At 43.6% G+C, this 17929-nt stretch overlaps 4 protein-coding genes across 4 annotated transcripts; 1 reads left to right on the top strand and 3 right to left on the bottom strand.

Moving 5' to 3' along the window:
* Positions 1-350: 350 nt before the first annotated feature.
* On the bottom strand, positions 351-6132 carry LOC129590025 (uncharacterized). The gene is made up of 7 exons (XM_055484999.1): positions 5962-6132; positions 5390-5789; positions 3123-3284; positions 2741-2924; positions 2394-2608; positions 1977-2234; positions 351-1267 (listed from the first exon to the last, which is right to left on the bottom strand). Exons 1-7 carry the CDS (start codon positions 6025-6027, stop codon positions 1182-1184), a joined length of 1371 nt encoding a protein of 456 aa, XP_055340974.1. The 5' UTR covers positions 6028-6132; the 3' UTR covers positions 351-1181.
* A 4720-nt stretch (positions 6133-10852) lies between these two features.
* Positions 10853-12047, bottom strand: LOC129590057 (uncharacterized). The gene is made up of 2 exons (XM_055485031.1): positions 11931-12047; positions 10853-11295 (listed from the first exon to the last, which is right to left on the bottom strand). The coding sequence occupies exons 1-2, from the start codon at positions 12022-12024 to the stop codon at positions 10868-10870; spliced, it is 522 nt and encodes a 173-aa protein (XP_055341006.1). The 5' UTR covers positions 12025-12047; the 3' UTR covers positions 10853-10867.
* Positions 12048-13786: 1739 nt separating this feature from the next.
* Positions 13787-15411, bottom strand: LOC129590012 (heat shock 70 kDa protein 1A-like). Its single transcript, XM_055484978.1, has one exon. The coding sequence runs from the start codon at positions 15314-15316 to the stop codon at positions 13808-13810; it is 1509 nt and encodes a 502-aa protein (XP_055340953.1). The 5' UTR covers positions 15317-15411; the 3' UTR covers positions 13787-13807.
* A 661-nt stretch (positions 15412-16072) lies between these two features.
* LOC129590045 (uncharacterized) lies at positions 16073-17640 on the top strand. The gene is made up of 2 exons (XM_055485019.1): positions 16073-16383; positions 16978-17640. The coding sequence occupies exons 1-2, from the start codon at positions 16190-16192 to the stop codon at positions 17450-17452; spliced, it is 669 nt and encodes a 222-aa protein (XP_055340994.1). The 5' UTR covers positions 16073-16189; the 3' UTR covers positions 17453-17640.
* The last annotated feature ends 289 nt before the right edge of the window (positions 17641-17929 follow it).

The raw sequence follows: 17929 nt of genomic DNA on the forward strand, positions 1-17929 counted from the left end.
GCGAAGTAGGCGATGCAGGCGTTGTCGGCGCCGGGGTCGACATTGTGTGTAAGGAATCAGACCGTGTGAGGTCGCGTGGCCTTCACGCCAGTTTGTCGTGACGTGATAATAAATGTACTTTTATTATCGAACGCAGGTCGCTGACTGACTGTCAGCAAAAACCAAAACATTGACTCGTATACCTAACGTTGCTATGCAGAAAGGTCATGTGTATACACACATATATCTAACACACAAGCTAAAGTGAACAAAAATAAATTTAACGCAGCGTACACGCCAGAAATTCGCAATGGATCGTTCATCGGGTCTCTCGCATCTAAGTACCCGAAAATGTTTCTTTTAATAATTTTTTGAGTTCAAGCAGTTCATTATGTCCATTTTCATAACCGCAAAATCAATTATCTAAGCTATTTAATATTCGCGCTCCCGGGTACAGCAAATAAGAGCGTAATGTAAAAGCGAAATTAAAAAGGCAGAATTTCCACTAATAATGCAAGAGCTAAAATTCAGCAGCGACTACTAGCAGGGCTTTCGGTAGCAATCAGAGGCAGACGATTCCAACCGGGCAGGAAATTAAATTTATTGTTAGGCAAAGCACGAGTATGGGAATAAAAATGCAAGCGGTTGCTACTTTGTTGCACAACTCAAGCATTGTGGTTTATTTAGATAAAAGTATTATAATAAGTGCGATCCTTCATCCAGATGTCCCAGTCCAACGCAGCATAGGTTACCGCATTGGGGTTGTTCATCCACTGAACAGGGCCGTTGACACGATGATACATATTGCATGATCGCTTCTGGATCCGTTGCCCGTTTACGAAGTCGAAGGTATCCAGTACGGTTGCGGCAACACATACGGTTGGCATTATCTGACACAATTTTTGACATTCAGAATCATAGATTACGCTGGACACAGTACTCACGGGAACCCAATCGGATGGCGTGCCGATGAGCTTGTAAGGAAAGGTGCGCATTATTCGGTGAGTTTTCATAATAACTGCCACATTTTCCTGTCTGTGTGCTTGGTATTTGCATTCGTCCAAATGAAAAATAACCTGGCACGTTTGTTTATAAAAATCTATATTGGCTAATAGACCGTTCTTCCGGTCGGAGATCTCCAGGCATTGGTCAATGAGTTGCAAACGGTCTGCATTAATATTGCCCGTTGGGGATAACTACTATTAATATATTGCCCGCAGAGGATCTGGTTGGCTGCTCAGGTTGCAGTGGACCATCCAGTTCAAAAGATAGATTTGTTTTCTTTCTTCTAAAAATGAACAGCAACAGAAATTATAAGGATTTCATACTTTTCACCCTGGTGACATAATTGGGATTATGTTGTATGACTTTCCTGTGCGTTTGTACGAGTGTTCCCTGTTGTGATAGCGATGACGTTTGATCCGTGTTCTTATCGGTAGCCTCCGATCAGAAGCTGCGCTTCGTCGTCGGCTAGCATTCAGCAGTCTGCGTGTGACTTGTGTTGAGTGAACATCAATAAGATTAAAGTGAGTAACATCATTGTGATCCTGTTGGTGTTTGTGCTGTGAGTGACCTTCGTTTAGGGAAAGCAGTAGTGTGTACCTAGGCGGAAGTTACTGTGTGGTATTCCTGTAGTGTGGTAGTGAGTGTGGTGAGAGTGTGTTTTGTGGTACTGTTGTCTACGGAAGTAGGCAACAGAACCAACACCAATCTCCAGAGTTCCTTCTCTGCTGACTGCGGTCAGGTTGGTAGTAATACACGCGGTGCGTGTAGTATGTCACTGGGTTGCATTTTTTGTATTCCCATAAGTATTTAGGCAGATATCGTACTTTAAACAAGTCTGACTTGTTTTGGCCATATTGGTTCAGGCCGGTTATTAAAATTATCGAAAACCCATGGTAGAAGAGGTCAACGGCTGAGAACTATCATGATAATCGTAAGAAGATGAAACGATTTCGCAAAATGCCGCGAAGCTATTGTAAGAACAGAAAGCTTACGTTCGAAATGGATGAAGTTCGGATTCTCCTTGCACGAGTAAAATTTTCGCATTTTATGGACATCAAAAAACGATAATCCTTGGGATTGAGGTCCGATGCCCCACTCCGCGGGAATACCAGGTTGCACGTCCACAGTGTTGACAAACCGCTGTATGGAGTGGTCGTCCCAACCAGTGTGCATGATTGAGTGCAGATCATAAGGGAACTCCATGCTAGCTTCGCTATCAAGGTCGAAGTAGCCGTTGCGCATATTGCCACCTATCCCAAGACAGCACTTTAGCCCAGAGTTCCTAATTTTTATAGTCAAGCAATAAGGCCACATTAAATCGCGCACTTTGATTTGTCACTATTTACTATCATTACGTTACTATATCAATCTGAAAGTAACAAATGCGCTCGACATTATTAAAAATTTACCGAGGTTGCACATAAGATTCTTTTCTATGGGCTTGATATACTGATCGCGATCCAAACGCGTGTGCTCATGCCGTACATTAAAAACGGAATGCAAAAGTTCGTGAATAAACATGATGTCAATGGTTCGGTCTTCCTTCTTAGAGAAGGCATCAGAATTTACGCGGATAATGTTGTCCTGGTTTGGGTCGTATCCAAAGTTCTCACTAAATGACCCTCTACAAACAGCATTTGGCAACAGTTAAGTAAAGCACTATGAAAAGCTGTAGTAATTATGCACATACTAATTACCACGCAACACTGGCCTCAGGCTTACAGGACGTAATAATTCTGTAAATTTGGATACCTACCCATTAAAACACGAAAGTTGGCCTGCAGAGAACACATAAATCTCTAGGATTTGAACAGGTTCCGTAGCGTTGAAGTCCACAAGTTTTAGCGACAAGCATTCGTCCATCGCTGTATTAATTTCATCGATTGCACGCTGAACGCTGAGAACAAATCGGTAGCCTGCAGCATTTCCATTGTTGTCGCCTATAGGAAATAGTTATGAGAGTTAGTATCCATTGTGCAATACCAAGTTTTATTCAAAAGTAATCGAACCACGATGAAAGCGTTAATAGTAACCATTATATATATAAGTTGGACATCTGCCACAATACAGTAATATTTCAAAAATGCCCGACACTTCGGTTAAGAGCATTAGTCGTCAGCCTCCATGAAATGATTTACTTATCCGAACTGGCAGATAAGAGGGCCCATTTTGGTTTCGCGCCAAAGTCCATTTAAGATGCTGGGGCCTCCTTGGCAGAAGACCATAACCTGGTGGCGCCACCCAGTTTATCCAGGTGTCCAAGTCCCGCCTGAAGTCCGATGTTATGCTCCAAAGGTCATCTGAAGAGAGATAAGTAAGAATACAGTAGAATGTAAATATTTTCAGCAGGAAATGATTAACTCCATGAGTGTAGAGTAAACATTACTGTTTTAACCAAATATTACTTACATTAAAAAGAAAGTGGAAGAAGTGAAGAACATGTGCGAACGACTTACGCTAATTCCAAAACACCAAGCACTGTTTTTGTTAAAAAATTGCCTTGGCGTACCGAAAATCGTTCACCTCCTTCGTACTTCCTTGGCGTGGCAGTTTTCGGAAGAATTATGCGCCCTAGATCAAACTTTTCGCGCTGCTGTGGAGACCATCACTAACGTGAAAATGGATCACCCTACGTGGATGCAGGCATCACTTCCTGTTCGATTGGGTGGTTTAGGTATACGACGCACCGAGGAGCTAGCTCCCTCCGCCTACCTGGCATCGGCTTCCTCTGTGCGCCCGCTTATCTCTAAATTATGCCCGATACTACCACCGACCGATGTAATATCCGCAACACTGGCCTGGAAGTTGCTTACAGGTTCAAATGATGTGCCGGCTGAACCCCTTCACAGCGTCCAAAAAGCATGGGACACTCCTGCGACCTTGCGTGCCCTCTCTGACCTTTCTGCTCTCCGTGTCTCCGCCACAGAAGTCGCACATTTGAAGGCGGTGTCAACACCAGAATCCGGTTACTGGATTCACGCATTACCAGCTGCTTGCTTAGGTAATCTGTTAGAAAATATTGATTTTCAGACCAGCGTCGCTCTACGATTAGGTGCCCCTATCGTAACTCCTCATGAATGTAAATGCGGCGAATGGGTGGACGAGTTCGGGAGACATGGAATGCGGTGCCAACGATCAGCCGGACGACTACCTAGAAACGATGGCATCAGCAGGGAGTTCGCTCGCGCGTTAACGACGGGCGGTTTCCCTGCCAGAGTAGAACCGAAAGGATTGGCCATAGTGGGTAACAAAAGACCGGATGTGGTTACGCTTATCCCATGGGAACGTGGTAAACCACTCGCAATAGACGTAACCTGTGTTGACACTCTGTCAACTTCTTATGTTGACCGTACATCCGTCAATGTCGGTGCGGCAGCGGAACTAGCCGAAACAAAAAAGCTCACAAAACATGCGTGGCTTCAGCCAAGGTACGATTTTGTTGCCGCTGCCTTCGAAACATACGGACCTTTGGGCGGCGGAGCTAAGAAGCTAGTGGATAAAATCGGACACCTCGTCGCGGCCACTACCGGGCAACCACGGGCGAAGGAATTTTTCCGGCAGCGGATCTCCATACAGATTCAAAGAGGAAACGCTATGTGCGTGATGGGCACAATACCGGATCATGAGAAATTAGAGGAAATTTTCTTGTTATAGCTTGTTAAAACTTTAACCTATTTCGTTGGATACGTTTTTTCATAGCTTGTAATTTCTAAAGTATGTCACCGTTGTGCATTTTTATTGATCTGGATTGGTAAGCTTAAATGTTGTTGGCTTTCATTTGTAATGTAATGTCAGTAAACTGATTATAGGTAAACCGCCTAAACACCAAACTTTCGAATGACTTCGGTGTGTCATCACTGCGCCTAGCCGTCACCAACGAGACAAATAAGACACTTCGGTTGTTGTTTTATTGTTTAGGTCTTAACTAAGAAGTATTGTGTCGGCGCTTGCATTTGCTGTTATTTAAGCTATTGCCTCTTAAATTATATTTATAATAAAGCAGTCGTCGCGTCGCACTTAGATTTGGTCTGTCGGAGAGGAGCCAGCTATGTGAACTGTGCTCGTCAAGTGGAAGCAAATGGCACGGGAGGTGGTCGCATGTCACCGGCAGCAAAAATATATAGGTATAGGAACAGCGCCGCATACGTCTTTGATCAGTATTGTGTGCTACATTGCTGGTCAAACAGGTGGGTGATCACTGTGCTTTACAGCACAGCAAGAAAGATCAGTTTGCGAACCGATTCCAGGTAGTAAGTACCAAAGACAGAATGCGCACAAGGTATATGTTAGTGCATAACTAAGGATTCTTGTTTTGCTATGGGTTCGCTCCGTTTGACAGTCATATCAAGCGCAACATATAACCGTTTGCAATACAACATTGACCGTAACCGGCTAGTCTGCTTACCTCCAAATGCTCCAGTATCTGACTTCCCCTCTCTCATTATCCAAGACGTACACGTTTTGGCATTACCAGATAAGCGGCAAACCTCGTTAACTGTATGTAGGGCGGTCGACTCATCCGTCCGTTTGTGCGTTGGGGGATGGGTGGGTAGTGGCTTTTTCCCCTCAGACGAATGCGTCGATCGCTGGGACGCTGGCAGCTCCACCTTGATGGAATCTGTCGCAGTGGGTTTCCGTGTGGTTTCTCGTAAAGGGGTTTGATTAGTTATGGCAATCTCGCTTGGGTACTTGCAAGCACCCCACGTAGCGTCCGTTAAATTGCAAATCATTCCAGCACAACAGAAATAAACGTCCCAAAAATCCGCGCAACCTTCATCGTGGCTTCGGCAACGAACGGTGTTCGCCTGCATCGGCATAAACAAAAAATTTGTTGCATATCAAATAAAAGTTAACAGAAAACTTAAGTAAGTCTGCCGACAGGTATACTTCTGCCACTCATCAGCGCCTTATAATTAGAATACTTTGGAGTACTTCTAGTTTTATTTACAAACTGCAACATAACCATGGGTCACTTACCGCGGCACACTCTCGTATAGCAATGCCGCAAAACAGAAGGGCAAAAAGGATCATAACCAAATGCATGATGAGTAACAACGCATAAAGGTCAATCGCAAAAATCGCATTAAGGAAATCAGCTGGTTAAACCGGTATTAAAGAATTCATCGCTTAAACTATAATGCATTCAAATCGAAAATTAAATGAAAGAATTCTGCCTTTCGCGCTTTTATATTTCTGAAAAGCTGGCTAAAAAATTATAAAACCATTTCTAGGCAGGCTTTGCTGATCACTGGAAGTACTGACACATTTACCAAAAACACACTTCAAAATTTTCGTAGCCACCACAGCAGAGACTGCAACCATGCAACATTTCAAGCTTGTTTTGATAAGTTTTCCCAGCATGATCCTGAAATACCAAGTAGTGTCAGCAATTCTTGAACGATTAACTGGAAGTCCCTGGACAACTAAGAACATCAATGAATATGTATGCAAGGCGCAAGCCACGATCCACTGACGATCCTTCACCAGTCTGCCAGTAACGCTATCTTGCCGCAGCGAAACAGAATTGTCGTTGTCAGCATGCGATGAAACTTATAGTCATCACGATTCCGCATATTAGCAAAGCAGCCGGCTGTTTAAAATTGAAGTTGGACGGTAACATTCAAGTAGCCAATTTCCTAAGTACACTTTTATGCAGGATCATAGTTTAATACGATAACTATCGCAATAAATTTACAATTTTATAAGTTTCTGGAATTTATTACCGTAGTAAATCATCGCCGTTCTACGTGACAGAAATCAATAAAACCAAATTACAATGACAATAAATAATGAACGATCGATCTGTAAAGATAAATAATTTTTTTGATCGTTATAGATGCACACTATTAATAACCTAAACGCATGCTGTCAGAAGTGTGCAATTTCTCTGAGCTGTTTAGTGTTGCTTTTTCAACAAAGCAATTTTTCAATTTAAGAAACAGTTTCAGCTTGTATGTATTATTTTGTGTATTTGAGAAGATTGCAGTCTACTAAGTAACCATATGCGCTCGCTGACGTTGCTTTATAGATAATATGCTCCAGAACATTAGATCAGGTTTATTACGCATACCACAAAAATATTATTTCCTTATACGATGCGTTTTTTCGCATCGTATGCCGTACAGTAACAATATATAATTTTCAATTTATATACTTACTGTGTTCCTTCAAGGCGCTGTGAGCTAATGCCACGTTTAAGTTTTCCACGTTAGAGTTGCATTGTGGAAAATATGTCCTAATGATTGATTTGTGATAATACACGTCAAACTTCGCTTGCAGTGTCTTTTTCACAACAAACGTCGTACCGTATTACCAGTACTCTTCTACAACCTACGTAGTACCATTGCAAAAACAGTCGAGCGCCTGGTTACATTCAGTGCTGGACTATCGAATTAATTAAGTACAGTACTTAAGCAGTAATTACTAAATGACTTCCAAGATTACTGACTTCACTGCGGCTTTGCCGGTATGCGTATGCTACGTATGTACTATTTTCGTGCGCAACATAACGTGCGTTGAGACTTAAAAGTAAGTTTCCCTTCAGCAACAGAAAAGATCCAGGACAGTCACCGAAACGGGCGAAACCTGTGATGATATAATAGTGTAACATCCGTAACGCGCTTTCGTGACGGACAGAAATCAAGGGTTGCACTATCCCTGCATTAGCCCGCTACCCCACGGAAACAAGTAGTGACATCATAGCTGCCGGCAGCGATGACGTCATGGCGTTACTTCCGTAACGCACTTTCCTAACGAATTTCCGTAACGGACAGAAATCAACTAATGAATAACTATTTTGTTTTTTGGTACTGAGTTACTGTAGAAAAGAAGCTAATGCATTGGTCATGAATTAAGAGGACCATCGCTTCGCTCCGGTCGATCAGCTTTTTGGTCAGAATGTCGCCATTACATTTTACTAAAACAACAAAATTGTTTGAATGGTTTTTGTAAATTTTGGTGAGAATCCAGTCTAGAATGCTTACCATATTGGCTGTTGACAAGAAGAGATCGACATAAGATCCTTGATCAGTCGAAATTTCGCTTTTGTTTCGCTGACTTTAAAAGCAAGTCCGCTTCGATGTCTACAACCTTAAAAAACGACGATCCGGATTATTTTATGGTAGAACCGATGTCGTACCTTAGCGGGCAAGTGTGGAGAAACGGTTGGAAAAATAAAGAAAAAGGGAACAGACCCGCGGGAACCATGTCCGTTGCGCGAATTCTTATACACCGAACTGCAGCAATCCTTTTCGTTCTTCCCAACCGTTTTAAAGTGCTTGCAAAAGACTTTCCATGGCTTGAGCCAGGCGAGGGAGAAAACTTCTTCCCGAAGCACGATAATGCTCCAGGGACGCAGGGCCGAGAAAACAATGAAGCTGATTCGTGGAAAACTAGTTGTTCCATTAGAAAAATAGTTATCAAATACCCATGAGATGTTTTCGATTGATTTTGGTGACTTATCGGCATCGAGGCTCCAATCACCCGTTTTACTAACTAATACAGTAAATTGAAGGAATCCAGCATACAAGTACATCCATTGTAAATAAGGTGTAGGACGATGAACGTGGCCGCGACGCGCTGTTCTCATCACACGCGGCATTACACACTGTAGTATTGGACGGCGCCGACGCTTGCGTTACATTATCGTTTTTTTATGGCTGCAATTTGTTATATCCACTTTTTATCTTTTATGGCTGCAGTGTTTTCCACAGCAACACCGGATAGCAAACGGGAATGCAGAGCTTGGGCAAAGTAAGCACTACGACGGTGGTAAAGGTCGCCCACACGATCTGCCGTGACGAGTTGATCCAGCAGCCGATCTCCACGGGGATACGATAATGCGTAGCATCCAGGATGATCTGTATGTCCTCTTTGCTTATGGTTCCTAAAAACCAGATTCCCAGCAACCGGAATTCAGGAAGTCACCCTAACAAATTGCCTGTTACATTACATGTGCAGTTATGGGCTTGCCAGTGTTGCCACATTTGCTCATCATCTGCAAGGGAGGAAACATCGGATGCCACTGCGGAAATCCTGCAGACTGAGCGCGAACAACACTGGATCCACTATTGGCTGGAAGGCGATCTTACCCGACACTATTTGTCGAAGGGGGATGATGTAGACATCCCAAGTGGGCGCCAGGAAACACACAACGGTCCAGTAGGTCATTGTGGGTGTCCACAGTACGAATGCGCTGACCATGAGGAGGTTAAGAAGAGGAACGGTCGGGTTAATGCTTTTGATTTGGTAATGTTGTCTTCTATTCGCTAGTATCGCTACAAGTGCAGTTGGTTTTCTTAGTGACAGCACCAAAGTTACCAGTTATGACAAAACGTTTGTGACGCCGACAGGGAAATGTACAGATAACTATACCAAAAGCAGCGGTGGAGCAGGAATACGACTCTGCTAAACTACATAGGTACAAGTACATACTCGCTCCAATTATAAACTCTTCAAATTTCTTAAAGATTCTTTGTGATATATCGCTCATCATATATGGATATGTATATAGCTACGCTGCAGAAAATGTTAGTGGAATAAAAATTCGGCGCAGTGTAGCTTACCGGTCGGTGCTCAGATAATTTTTTCGCTGGCAACTGTAAGCGTTTTAGACATTTTGGCCGATAACGTAATATTATTACAAAAACCACCGCCTTCTTAACAGAAAACTGGTGAATTCATATTGGCTACTTTGACCGGCAGACTGTCCATGGCGCTGGTTGCACCCGATTGGAAGCCGACGTGTCGTCCATCCAGCGGCGTTTATATCGCATGGGCATACCGCTTGTTTATATATGTAGTAGGAACGGATAAGCCAACACAACAAACACGATGGGCACATCGAAGATGGCGATCTGCACACCAGCGGTGTAATCATTAATCATCGTCACATCGAAGTTCAGCGTAGAGCCTTTCTCCGGGAAAACCTCCGCGTACACCGTCCGGTCAATGACAATCAACGGCAGCGCCACCAAATGCACGTATAACGTGTTCACTGCACTGGCACACAGTCCAACGGCCATCTTCCCAGTGGGATATTGCCGGTAATGGTCAGCGCTGAGTTTAAACAGGGAAGCGCTTCTTTCCCAGTATGCATCGAAAAACGTGGCGTCCACTTTCTTCAAGTCATACATTGCAGGAGGATGATATTAAGTCACTAAAATCATTGTATTAAATTAATCATTGCATTTCGCGGGCCGATGTTTAGTGTTCGGGACTGGCACAAAATTGTGAAGCATCAAAGCAGTTCCCTTCAGGGAACAAAAGAGATGATGCAGCAGGAGCTCGCTGCCGGAACATACGGCAGCGCTTCCGACGTGCACCTTCGAATGTAAGCTCGTTTTGGTATACAGGTGTTCCCGGTAACGGAACCAGTATGAATGTAAATTGTTAAAGCCTCCTTCTTCCGGTGAGAATTAGAAAACACAGCATGACGTCTACACGCGCACAACAAAGATGCCGCCCGTCGCGCATTGGTTAACACGTAAGACCGGTTAGCACGTATGGTAATCCGCGGTTGAGAATTTTAATACTGCGACAAAATCGAATAAACTCTGTGCAACAGGAACACAAAACGCGTGTAAATTAACTGCGAGCACTGGGTTACGAACAAAGACGCGCTCATTTGCGCAATGTACGTTACGATGAAGCATTGGATTGTTATAATAATTAACGTCTGCGTTTTACAGTAGTGGAAATTCCGACAAAATCAACAAAACCCGTTTGGCGAACCCATCTAAAAACACCCCCCACCAAGCGTGCAGCTGCGACTGAAGCATCCAAAAGCGAAATCCTTGTATTAAGAGGCAGCTGTTGTATTGCTTGAAAACTGTTCTCCATAGTGCTGCCTCAGTTATACCTTGGGAACATACGCTGCAGTCTGCTATCCGGGATACGGCATTCCCCCTGGAGGCGATTGTCCGGGCAACCCCGCCGTAACGTACGCTCCCGGCTGGTCAACCTGTTGGACATAGGGCGCCGCGTCCGGCAGGCCACGACACACCAAGACACACTTGACGATGCTGGCGGTGAAGACGACCGCGAAGAAGGCCAGCTGCGAGCCGATGACTCCGCCGACACCGGGCTTCAACCAGCCCCACCACTTGGCGATGACGAGGCCCTGCCAGCCCATCATGCCGATGGCTTGTAGGATGCAGAAGACGCTCATGACCAGCGATGCCACCATCGGACAGCGCGCGTAATGACTGCGCGCGGCGACAATGCCCAGGATGCCGGTTATCATGTAGAAGATGCCGATGGGATAACCCATGTAACCGGTCGCGGATCCTTGGCCATCGGTCAGCGCTGCACCTAGAAGAATTTATTAACATTGTCAAAAATAATATTCGTACTCCAAAATGGGGTGTGTTCTTTTAAAAAATCACATAATCATCTGAACAAATAAAACGTGCCACCCGTTTAAGAGGAGCAAAAAATCTAGAAGATCTCAAAAACGCATGGCAGTGCCGCGGTTTTTTATGATCACTATTTTTATCAAACCTACTTATCAAGTCAGTATAGCAGCCAAACTCCATTAATATTATAAACGGAGGCATTTACTTACCTGGTTGTTGTAAGATATTTTGTATCGTACATTTTGAAAACTGTACTTTTTTGGTTTGATATTAGGAGAAAACATGTTGCTTGACCTGGGAAACTCAGGACATAAAATCTTAAAGCCTTCCACCAGTCTACGAGTAGATTAACGCGAGGTTCCCAGCGATTCGACCATAAACTGTGATTACTATTATTCATGTAATCACACGCGTAGCTGCAATTAAACGGGTTTGAAAATGTATTAATAATGTAACAGCAGCGTTTTCAGTTCAGTAACATTATTCTTTTTATGAAACGAAAGAAAAACGGTACTCTTCATGCATATAGAGTGCAGTACGCGCAATACTGTATGTGTGCTTTCAGTACTACATTTATTAAAGGTCACTTACCAGAAATTTCAGCAATCAAGATAGCGAACCCGCCGATAATCTGGATGCCGGAAGCAACTATATAGGGCGTAATCTTAGCTCCGGCTGAGTTCATTTTTTTGGAGATTTGCGAATAAATTTTAGAAACACTGTTGTACAGCTGAATTACAACGGCGCCACTGATTTAGAAAATTTCCACGGCATATTTTATACACACCGCACTGTCCATGCACCATGATTGAGCAGTTTGGCCAAGCGATACAGGCTATTTCCGGGATAAGATATTAGCGCAAGGAACGTCACGTGTTGACTTGTTCATATAGAACTGACCACTGAGAGCGCTGTATAAACACGCCTCTAATTTCAAGCAATCACATTATACGTAAACCCTGCCGCATCCAAATACATCTGTAAAGCCATCAATTTCGGTACAGGCCGTACAGCTTACGTGCAAAATGCTATTACAGATTACAATAAACCGGCGATACACAGTACAGTACACAGTGCCGCTTCGGTTTTACGTTGATAAGAATTACTCATTTAAATGCCCAGTCATGTTGTCCAACGTTTTATCATTACTGGTTATCAGTATGTAATCATACCGCATTTGTTGTCAAGTGAAACTGTCGAATCACGTGAACCGTTTGGTCAACATTGGCTAAAGGGTTCACGGGGAACGCAGTGCCTATCGTTTTTCGCCGTACCAAAGTTTCTGCATCCTTGAGATCTAACAGATATACATACGAGAACAAGACATACGATTACGTTCATTTTTATATTTACATTATTATTGTTTGGATATAACCACGACAAAACCTAAAGGTACACGCCTCGGCAAGCGGCAAAAAAAGCATTTATAGCAGAGAAGGATGTTTCATCCTATGGTACACAGCAGATTTTTCAATACGCGCTTTTTCACACAATATTATAATATCAAATGTAGCAGAATTACGACACACAAACAGCAAAGACGCAATTTGACAAGATTCACAACTGGCATGGGCATAAATTTCACGAAAACGCGAATGCAACATGAAAACACTGCAAGGTGTCTGTTGCGCTGAAAAGGCTGGCAAAAATAAATTTTTGAAAAAGCCAGATGTTGGCGTATAGTGTGGCAGACGGTCTCCTGAGTCCTGCATTACGACGGCGTATTGTTACACCGCTACCGTTCGAATGATGTTTATCTAAATAAGAAGCCAGCTTATCCTTCCAGTCGATGGCATCTGCTATTTATTGTTCGGCACTGGCTGTCGCCTGTAAATTATAAATCTGTACGCGCTGGTCAGCTTGGTGGATGACCTTTCAAACAGTTAAATAGCGTGTGAAGCTACTTCCGTAGTCGGTTACCCTGGGAAAATCTTGCCGCGTCAAGCAGTACCTGGTCACGGTGTAGTGCCAATGTGCATCCGTGAATATACATCAAATTCGACCATATAAGTACGTTATTACTTGCATTTACTGTGGTACTTGTAAATCGTAAGTAAATACCACATTCGAACATATATCATACAGAGTACACACAGTATTGCAGCTGTCAGTTCAAAGTTTAACAGCTGCTCGAATCACCATGAGCGGAAAAAAGGATATGTAAACTGGTTTCGATGCACCGAACATTATGCCTTAACACTATCTTGTGCAGATAATTTTGCCTAATCGTAATTTTGGGTTAATATGCACCAAAATACAAACAAAAACTCAGCAGGCATTAAAACGTTTTCTTAAAATTTTGGAGCAGAAATATATTGTACAAGAAATGACGTCGGCTCCGATTCCGCATTTCTTGTGGTGCCAAACCGGTCTACATTGTATAATATTTCGCATATATGGTACAACATGTTCACCGTATAATATATCGCATAACGAATGCTGTTGTTTCCTCTTTATTTCAGTACGTCTCATGGCAAACTTCCAACATCGCCATTGGATCTATTTTTCACATTTACAACAAGAATATTCCTAGATACAAGAACAGCCTCTGATTCCGGCGACGTGATTATGCACGCGACAAACACTCTCTTCTGACACAAACACGCTGATTCAACCGTTTGCAATCCAGCCTCCTCTGTTTGACAGGCCACACTGCACTGCACCGAGTCTTCTTGTACAATTTGCTGCTGTGGTTTTTTATAATGAATTCCCTGGCTGCCGTTTACACTGAAGACATCCCCATCAACTATATCCACATCCTCCTCACTCCCCGACTTCGTGACACCATTTTCCTGGCAGGTTCCCGACCGCGGTAAATTGTGCAGTGCCCCTATGAGCTCTTCATAGTTTCCCTCGGTAACTTCATCGCAAAGCAGGGTATCCAGTTTACAGAATGCTGCAGCGCCCTCTGCCGACAGCGTTTTAATGCTGTTCCCCCGCTGCACGGGATTGTGCGGGAACGCCCATTTAAGCATCTTCTCCACAAGCGGAATCTGCGACGTCCCGCCAACTAATAAAATCGAGAACGCTGCTGCCTCGTTGGTCCGATGGATCTTCCACACCATCTTCTTCATCATCTCAATGATCCGGAAAACAATCGGACCGCACAGTGTCTCAAACGTCTCCTGCGTTATCCGCACCGGGTGGCCGTTATCTACGCAACACGCTGCCTCTTTTCTCCGGTATCTCGATAAACGCTTTTTTACCGTTTCGCAGACAATCCGCAATTGCGGTTCGTTTGCCCAATTTTCAGTTGCGCATTTCATCAGCGCGACATCGATGGTATTCCCGCCGATATTCTCGGAGAACGTCTCCGCTATCCGCAGTACTCCGTTGTCCATCATAACGCCATACGACACTTCCGTACAAATGGTCCCAATGTTGACGATCAACCGATCCATTTCACCGGAAAATAGCGGACTCGGTTGTAAGAAGATCGTGGCTAGAATAGCATGGATATTTTTAACGCAGTGGATTCGCGTAAACCCGGCCCTTTTAGCCGCGTATACCGTCTCCAGGAGGCGGAATCGGCTACAGTTAGTCGGGACGGTGATGAAGACACTGCTGATTGGCTGAACGAGTTTCTCGGCTTTCTGCTTGACATACTGCAGCAGAAACGCGGCAGCTTGTTCAGGGGTCTGCGAGATCGTGGCGCCGTCGTTTCCCACGACGAAGGCCGGTTTATCCAGAGCATCACGAACCACTCGATGGTGCAGATTATGGAGAATATTGTATTTTATCGCTTTGCGGTGCGTGAGACCGAGGAACCCAGGAACTCGGTATAAACAATTTTCTGTAGAAACGCTTGTATAATCTGTAGGAATAAGCGCCAGTTGCAACGTACTATCACAGTAATAAACACCCGCGACTAGCTCAAACGAAGAACCGTTTAACGGTACACGCTGGAAGGATATCCCATCGAATACGCACGCGGTGACTTTGGATGTACCTAGACAAATTCCCAGCGATGCGAACATTTTTATAAGATTGCCGCGGACCGCAATTAACGATCGCCGAGATTGCTACTGGCACGTGCGTGTATCAGTGGAAGTGTGTACTTACCGGTGCAAAGTGCGCTGTCAGCTGTTTAGATTGTTCGACTGCCGTCTGACAAGTGTTTGTAACGATAGCCGCGTTGTGTTGATAATACGGCACAGTCAAGACTGCGGTTTTGCCTGATTGTAGGTGAACGATGCGTCGAGTGGCGTCTGTTAAAACAAAGCCGTACTAAATGAAAATATGACTCATAGCCGATAATGATTAGCACATGGCCGTGTTACGGTAACACTGATTTATTTATTTGTCAATAAGAGCGTAATTATTTTGCATCGGTCGTCTGGTAGAAACTTGACAGAAAGCAACTTGGGAGAAATTTGATAGCTATTCGCTCGCCCATACAAAACGGACATGAAGAAACAACGCCCCGTCAATGCCGGTGTTCTTGACACTGTTACATACTAACGATTTATGATTCTTGTTAAGGTTTTATTTGCACAGCTATATGACTGTAACATACTCATAATTTAAACGAGAACAATGAACAATTACAAATCAAACGAATGAGCCTACTTGTCAGCGTACCGTTTAGTTCTGCTGTCATGTTATAGCAGATTAATTTATTCCTGCCAGTCAACAAACTATACAATAGTAACAACATGAGACACCGTAAAGCCGAAATACCGGCAACGGTGTTATGGATACTATGGTTTTTTTTAAACTCGCTACACGCCTGATTCGTGTTTGCTGTATAAACGGCCAATTAACGGGAAACTGTCTGTGGAGAACACTGTATGACGATCACCTTGGAGTTAGGATACCTCTCGGAAATTGAATAATTCCATGCGGGCAACATGGAATTAATAACAGGAAAACTGCTTTTTGCTGTAGTACTAATTGCTACAGTCACTCTGGGGCGTTTTGTCAATGCCAAGGAAGCACGTGTACCTCTCAGTTTCCGTATTGGCCAAGGGGAGCTGATAACCTCCATGCGCAACACAATGCATAAAAGTCCCGTTCATTCGGCCTTTGCCAGCTGGCCTGAAAGGTACTTCTACTGGATTACGGTAGAATTTATTAACGCAATTATGTTTTGTAGTTATCGCGCAGATTTGAGGGAAACATCTTCTGTTGGAAAACTAGCGTATTACGATGATAAATTAAAAGATGCGGGTTTATGCGATAAGCGCTTTGGGTACTGGGTTTCAGTAATAAAAAATTTCAATGACATTAATGTATCACTTTATATTAATTCAAGAATAAAAAAAATGAGGAAAATAATTTCGTTCAATTTTAACGTGGTTCCATTAATTAAATAATTTTTAATTTTCAATTTATTAATTTAATTTTTAGTTTTCAAAAACTTCTTTAAATTTTTTTTTATTTTGGGTAATAGCTTGGGGTTGTCGACCTTGCTAATATCCGCGTAATATGTATTGAATTTTATACAGTACTTATCAAAATACGATACTTATCTGTACTAATCGATGCACTGCATCGGGGCAATGGTGCCACCGTGCAATGAGTGTAATTCAACTTTTTTACGGTTTGTACACATACTTTTAGGCTCTTCCCGTACGCGATGACTCGGGATCTACGTGTTTTAGTACAGCGCTTTAATTTCTTGATTTCGGTTGTTTAGTTCGAAGAAATCCCCGACCAACCGGCACAAAATGTATTCCCCCGAATTTCAGTCGTTCATCAAACAAACCCTGGAACCCGTCAGTCTCAGCAGTGCGCTGATCCAGCCGGCTTCGACGGAACCCCTCCCCGTGGATTCCCCTGTCAGCCTGAGCAGCGCGTTCATCCCGCTGGCGTCCTCGTCATCGCTGGATGACTCCACTGTCGACTCCACAGATTTTCCTTACCTGATCAACTATCAACCGCCGCGACCGTATTATGAACGTCCACCCTACCAGAATACCGTGTACGATACGGCGGCCAATTATCCGGCCAGCGCTATCGGCTCTCCATCGGGAGAATGGGATACTCTATCACCGGGAATGTATGGTTATGGTTATCCGCAGTCAGGGTATGCGGGATACGGTGCCGCGTATGATCCATGGAGGCGGTATGATCAGATGCTAAATAACGGGGTACTCTTCGCGTTTCAGTAGTGGTTTTTTAACAGTGCTGGATATTATACTTGTAACTAGAACTCCAGAAGCGCTATTTGCGCATGCGCTATTTACCATTTCTTAGCATTTTCTTTCATATTTTGTGACTTCTTGAAGAAGCTACTTTTACCCACGTTTCAGCCACGCCTGTACTGTGCTAGTACGGGTGCACTTTATAAGATAACTAATATACTAATCTTATTTTGACTTATCGTCATCCAAAGTTCGTGAATTCGTACAATTACATGGGCAACAGGGATCTAGCGTACATGGGCTTGTTATGCGTTACGTTATTACGAGTAGATATCGTCTGTTCATAAGCTGAAATTTTTTTTATACTGCACAGGTGACTGTCAACAGTTGATAATAGATAGCTGGCATTAAACGGTTTGTGTTCTTGCTAACTGTCAAAGGACCATGCTGTTGTGGTGCGCAATACAGAACGATTTGTTTTATTATGATCAACGCCGATTATTG

The sequence above is a fragment of the Paramacrobiotus metropolitanus genome, unplaced genomic scaffold (genome assembly GCF_019649055.1).
Source record: "Paramacrobiotus metropolitanus isolate TYO unplaced genomic scaffold, Prichtersi_v1.0 Parri_scaffold0000038, whole genome shotgun sequence".
NCBI classification, from domain to species: domain Eukaryota; kingdom Metazoa; phylum Tardigrada; class Eutardigrada; order Parachela; family Macrobiotidae; genus Paramacrobiotus; species Paramacrobiotus metropolitanus.

Bases quoted from the DNA above. Each gene is read 5' to 3' on its own strand.
- LOC129590025 (XM_055484999.1), bottom strand. From the start codon at position 6,027: ATGCATTTGGTTATGATCCTTTTTGCCCTTCTGTTTTGCGGCATTGCT. The intron at 2,609-2,740 runs GTAGGTATCCAA...TGCTGTTTGTAG, and splicing joins CAACTTTCGTGTTTTAATGG to AGGGTCATTTAGTGAGAACT. The intron at 1,268-1,976 runs GTAAGCTTTCTG...GTTCATTTTTAG, and splicing joins GAACTTCATCCATTTCGAAC to AAGAAAGAAAACAAATCTAT.
- LOC129590057 (XM_055485031.1), bottom strand. From the start codon at position 12,024: ATGAACTCAGCCGGAGCTAAGATTACGCCCTATATAGTTGCTTCCGGC. The intron at 11,296-11,930 runs GTAAGTGACCTT...AAATTCTTCTAG, and splicing joins CTTGATTGCTGAAATTTCTG to GTGCAGCGCTGACCGATGGC.
- LOC129590012 (XM_055484978.1), bottom strand. From the start codon at position 15,316: ATGTTCGCATCGCTGGGAATTTGTCTAGGTACATCCAAAGTCACCGCG.
- LOC129590045 (XM_055485019.1), top strand. From the start codon at position 16,190: ATGGAATTAATAACAGGAAAACTGCTTTTTGCTGTAGTACTAATTGCT. The intron at 16,384-16,977 runs GTACTTCTACTG...TCGGTTGTTTAG, and splicing joins TTTGCCAGCTGGCCTGAAAG to TTCGAAGAAATCCCCGACCA.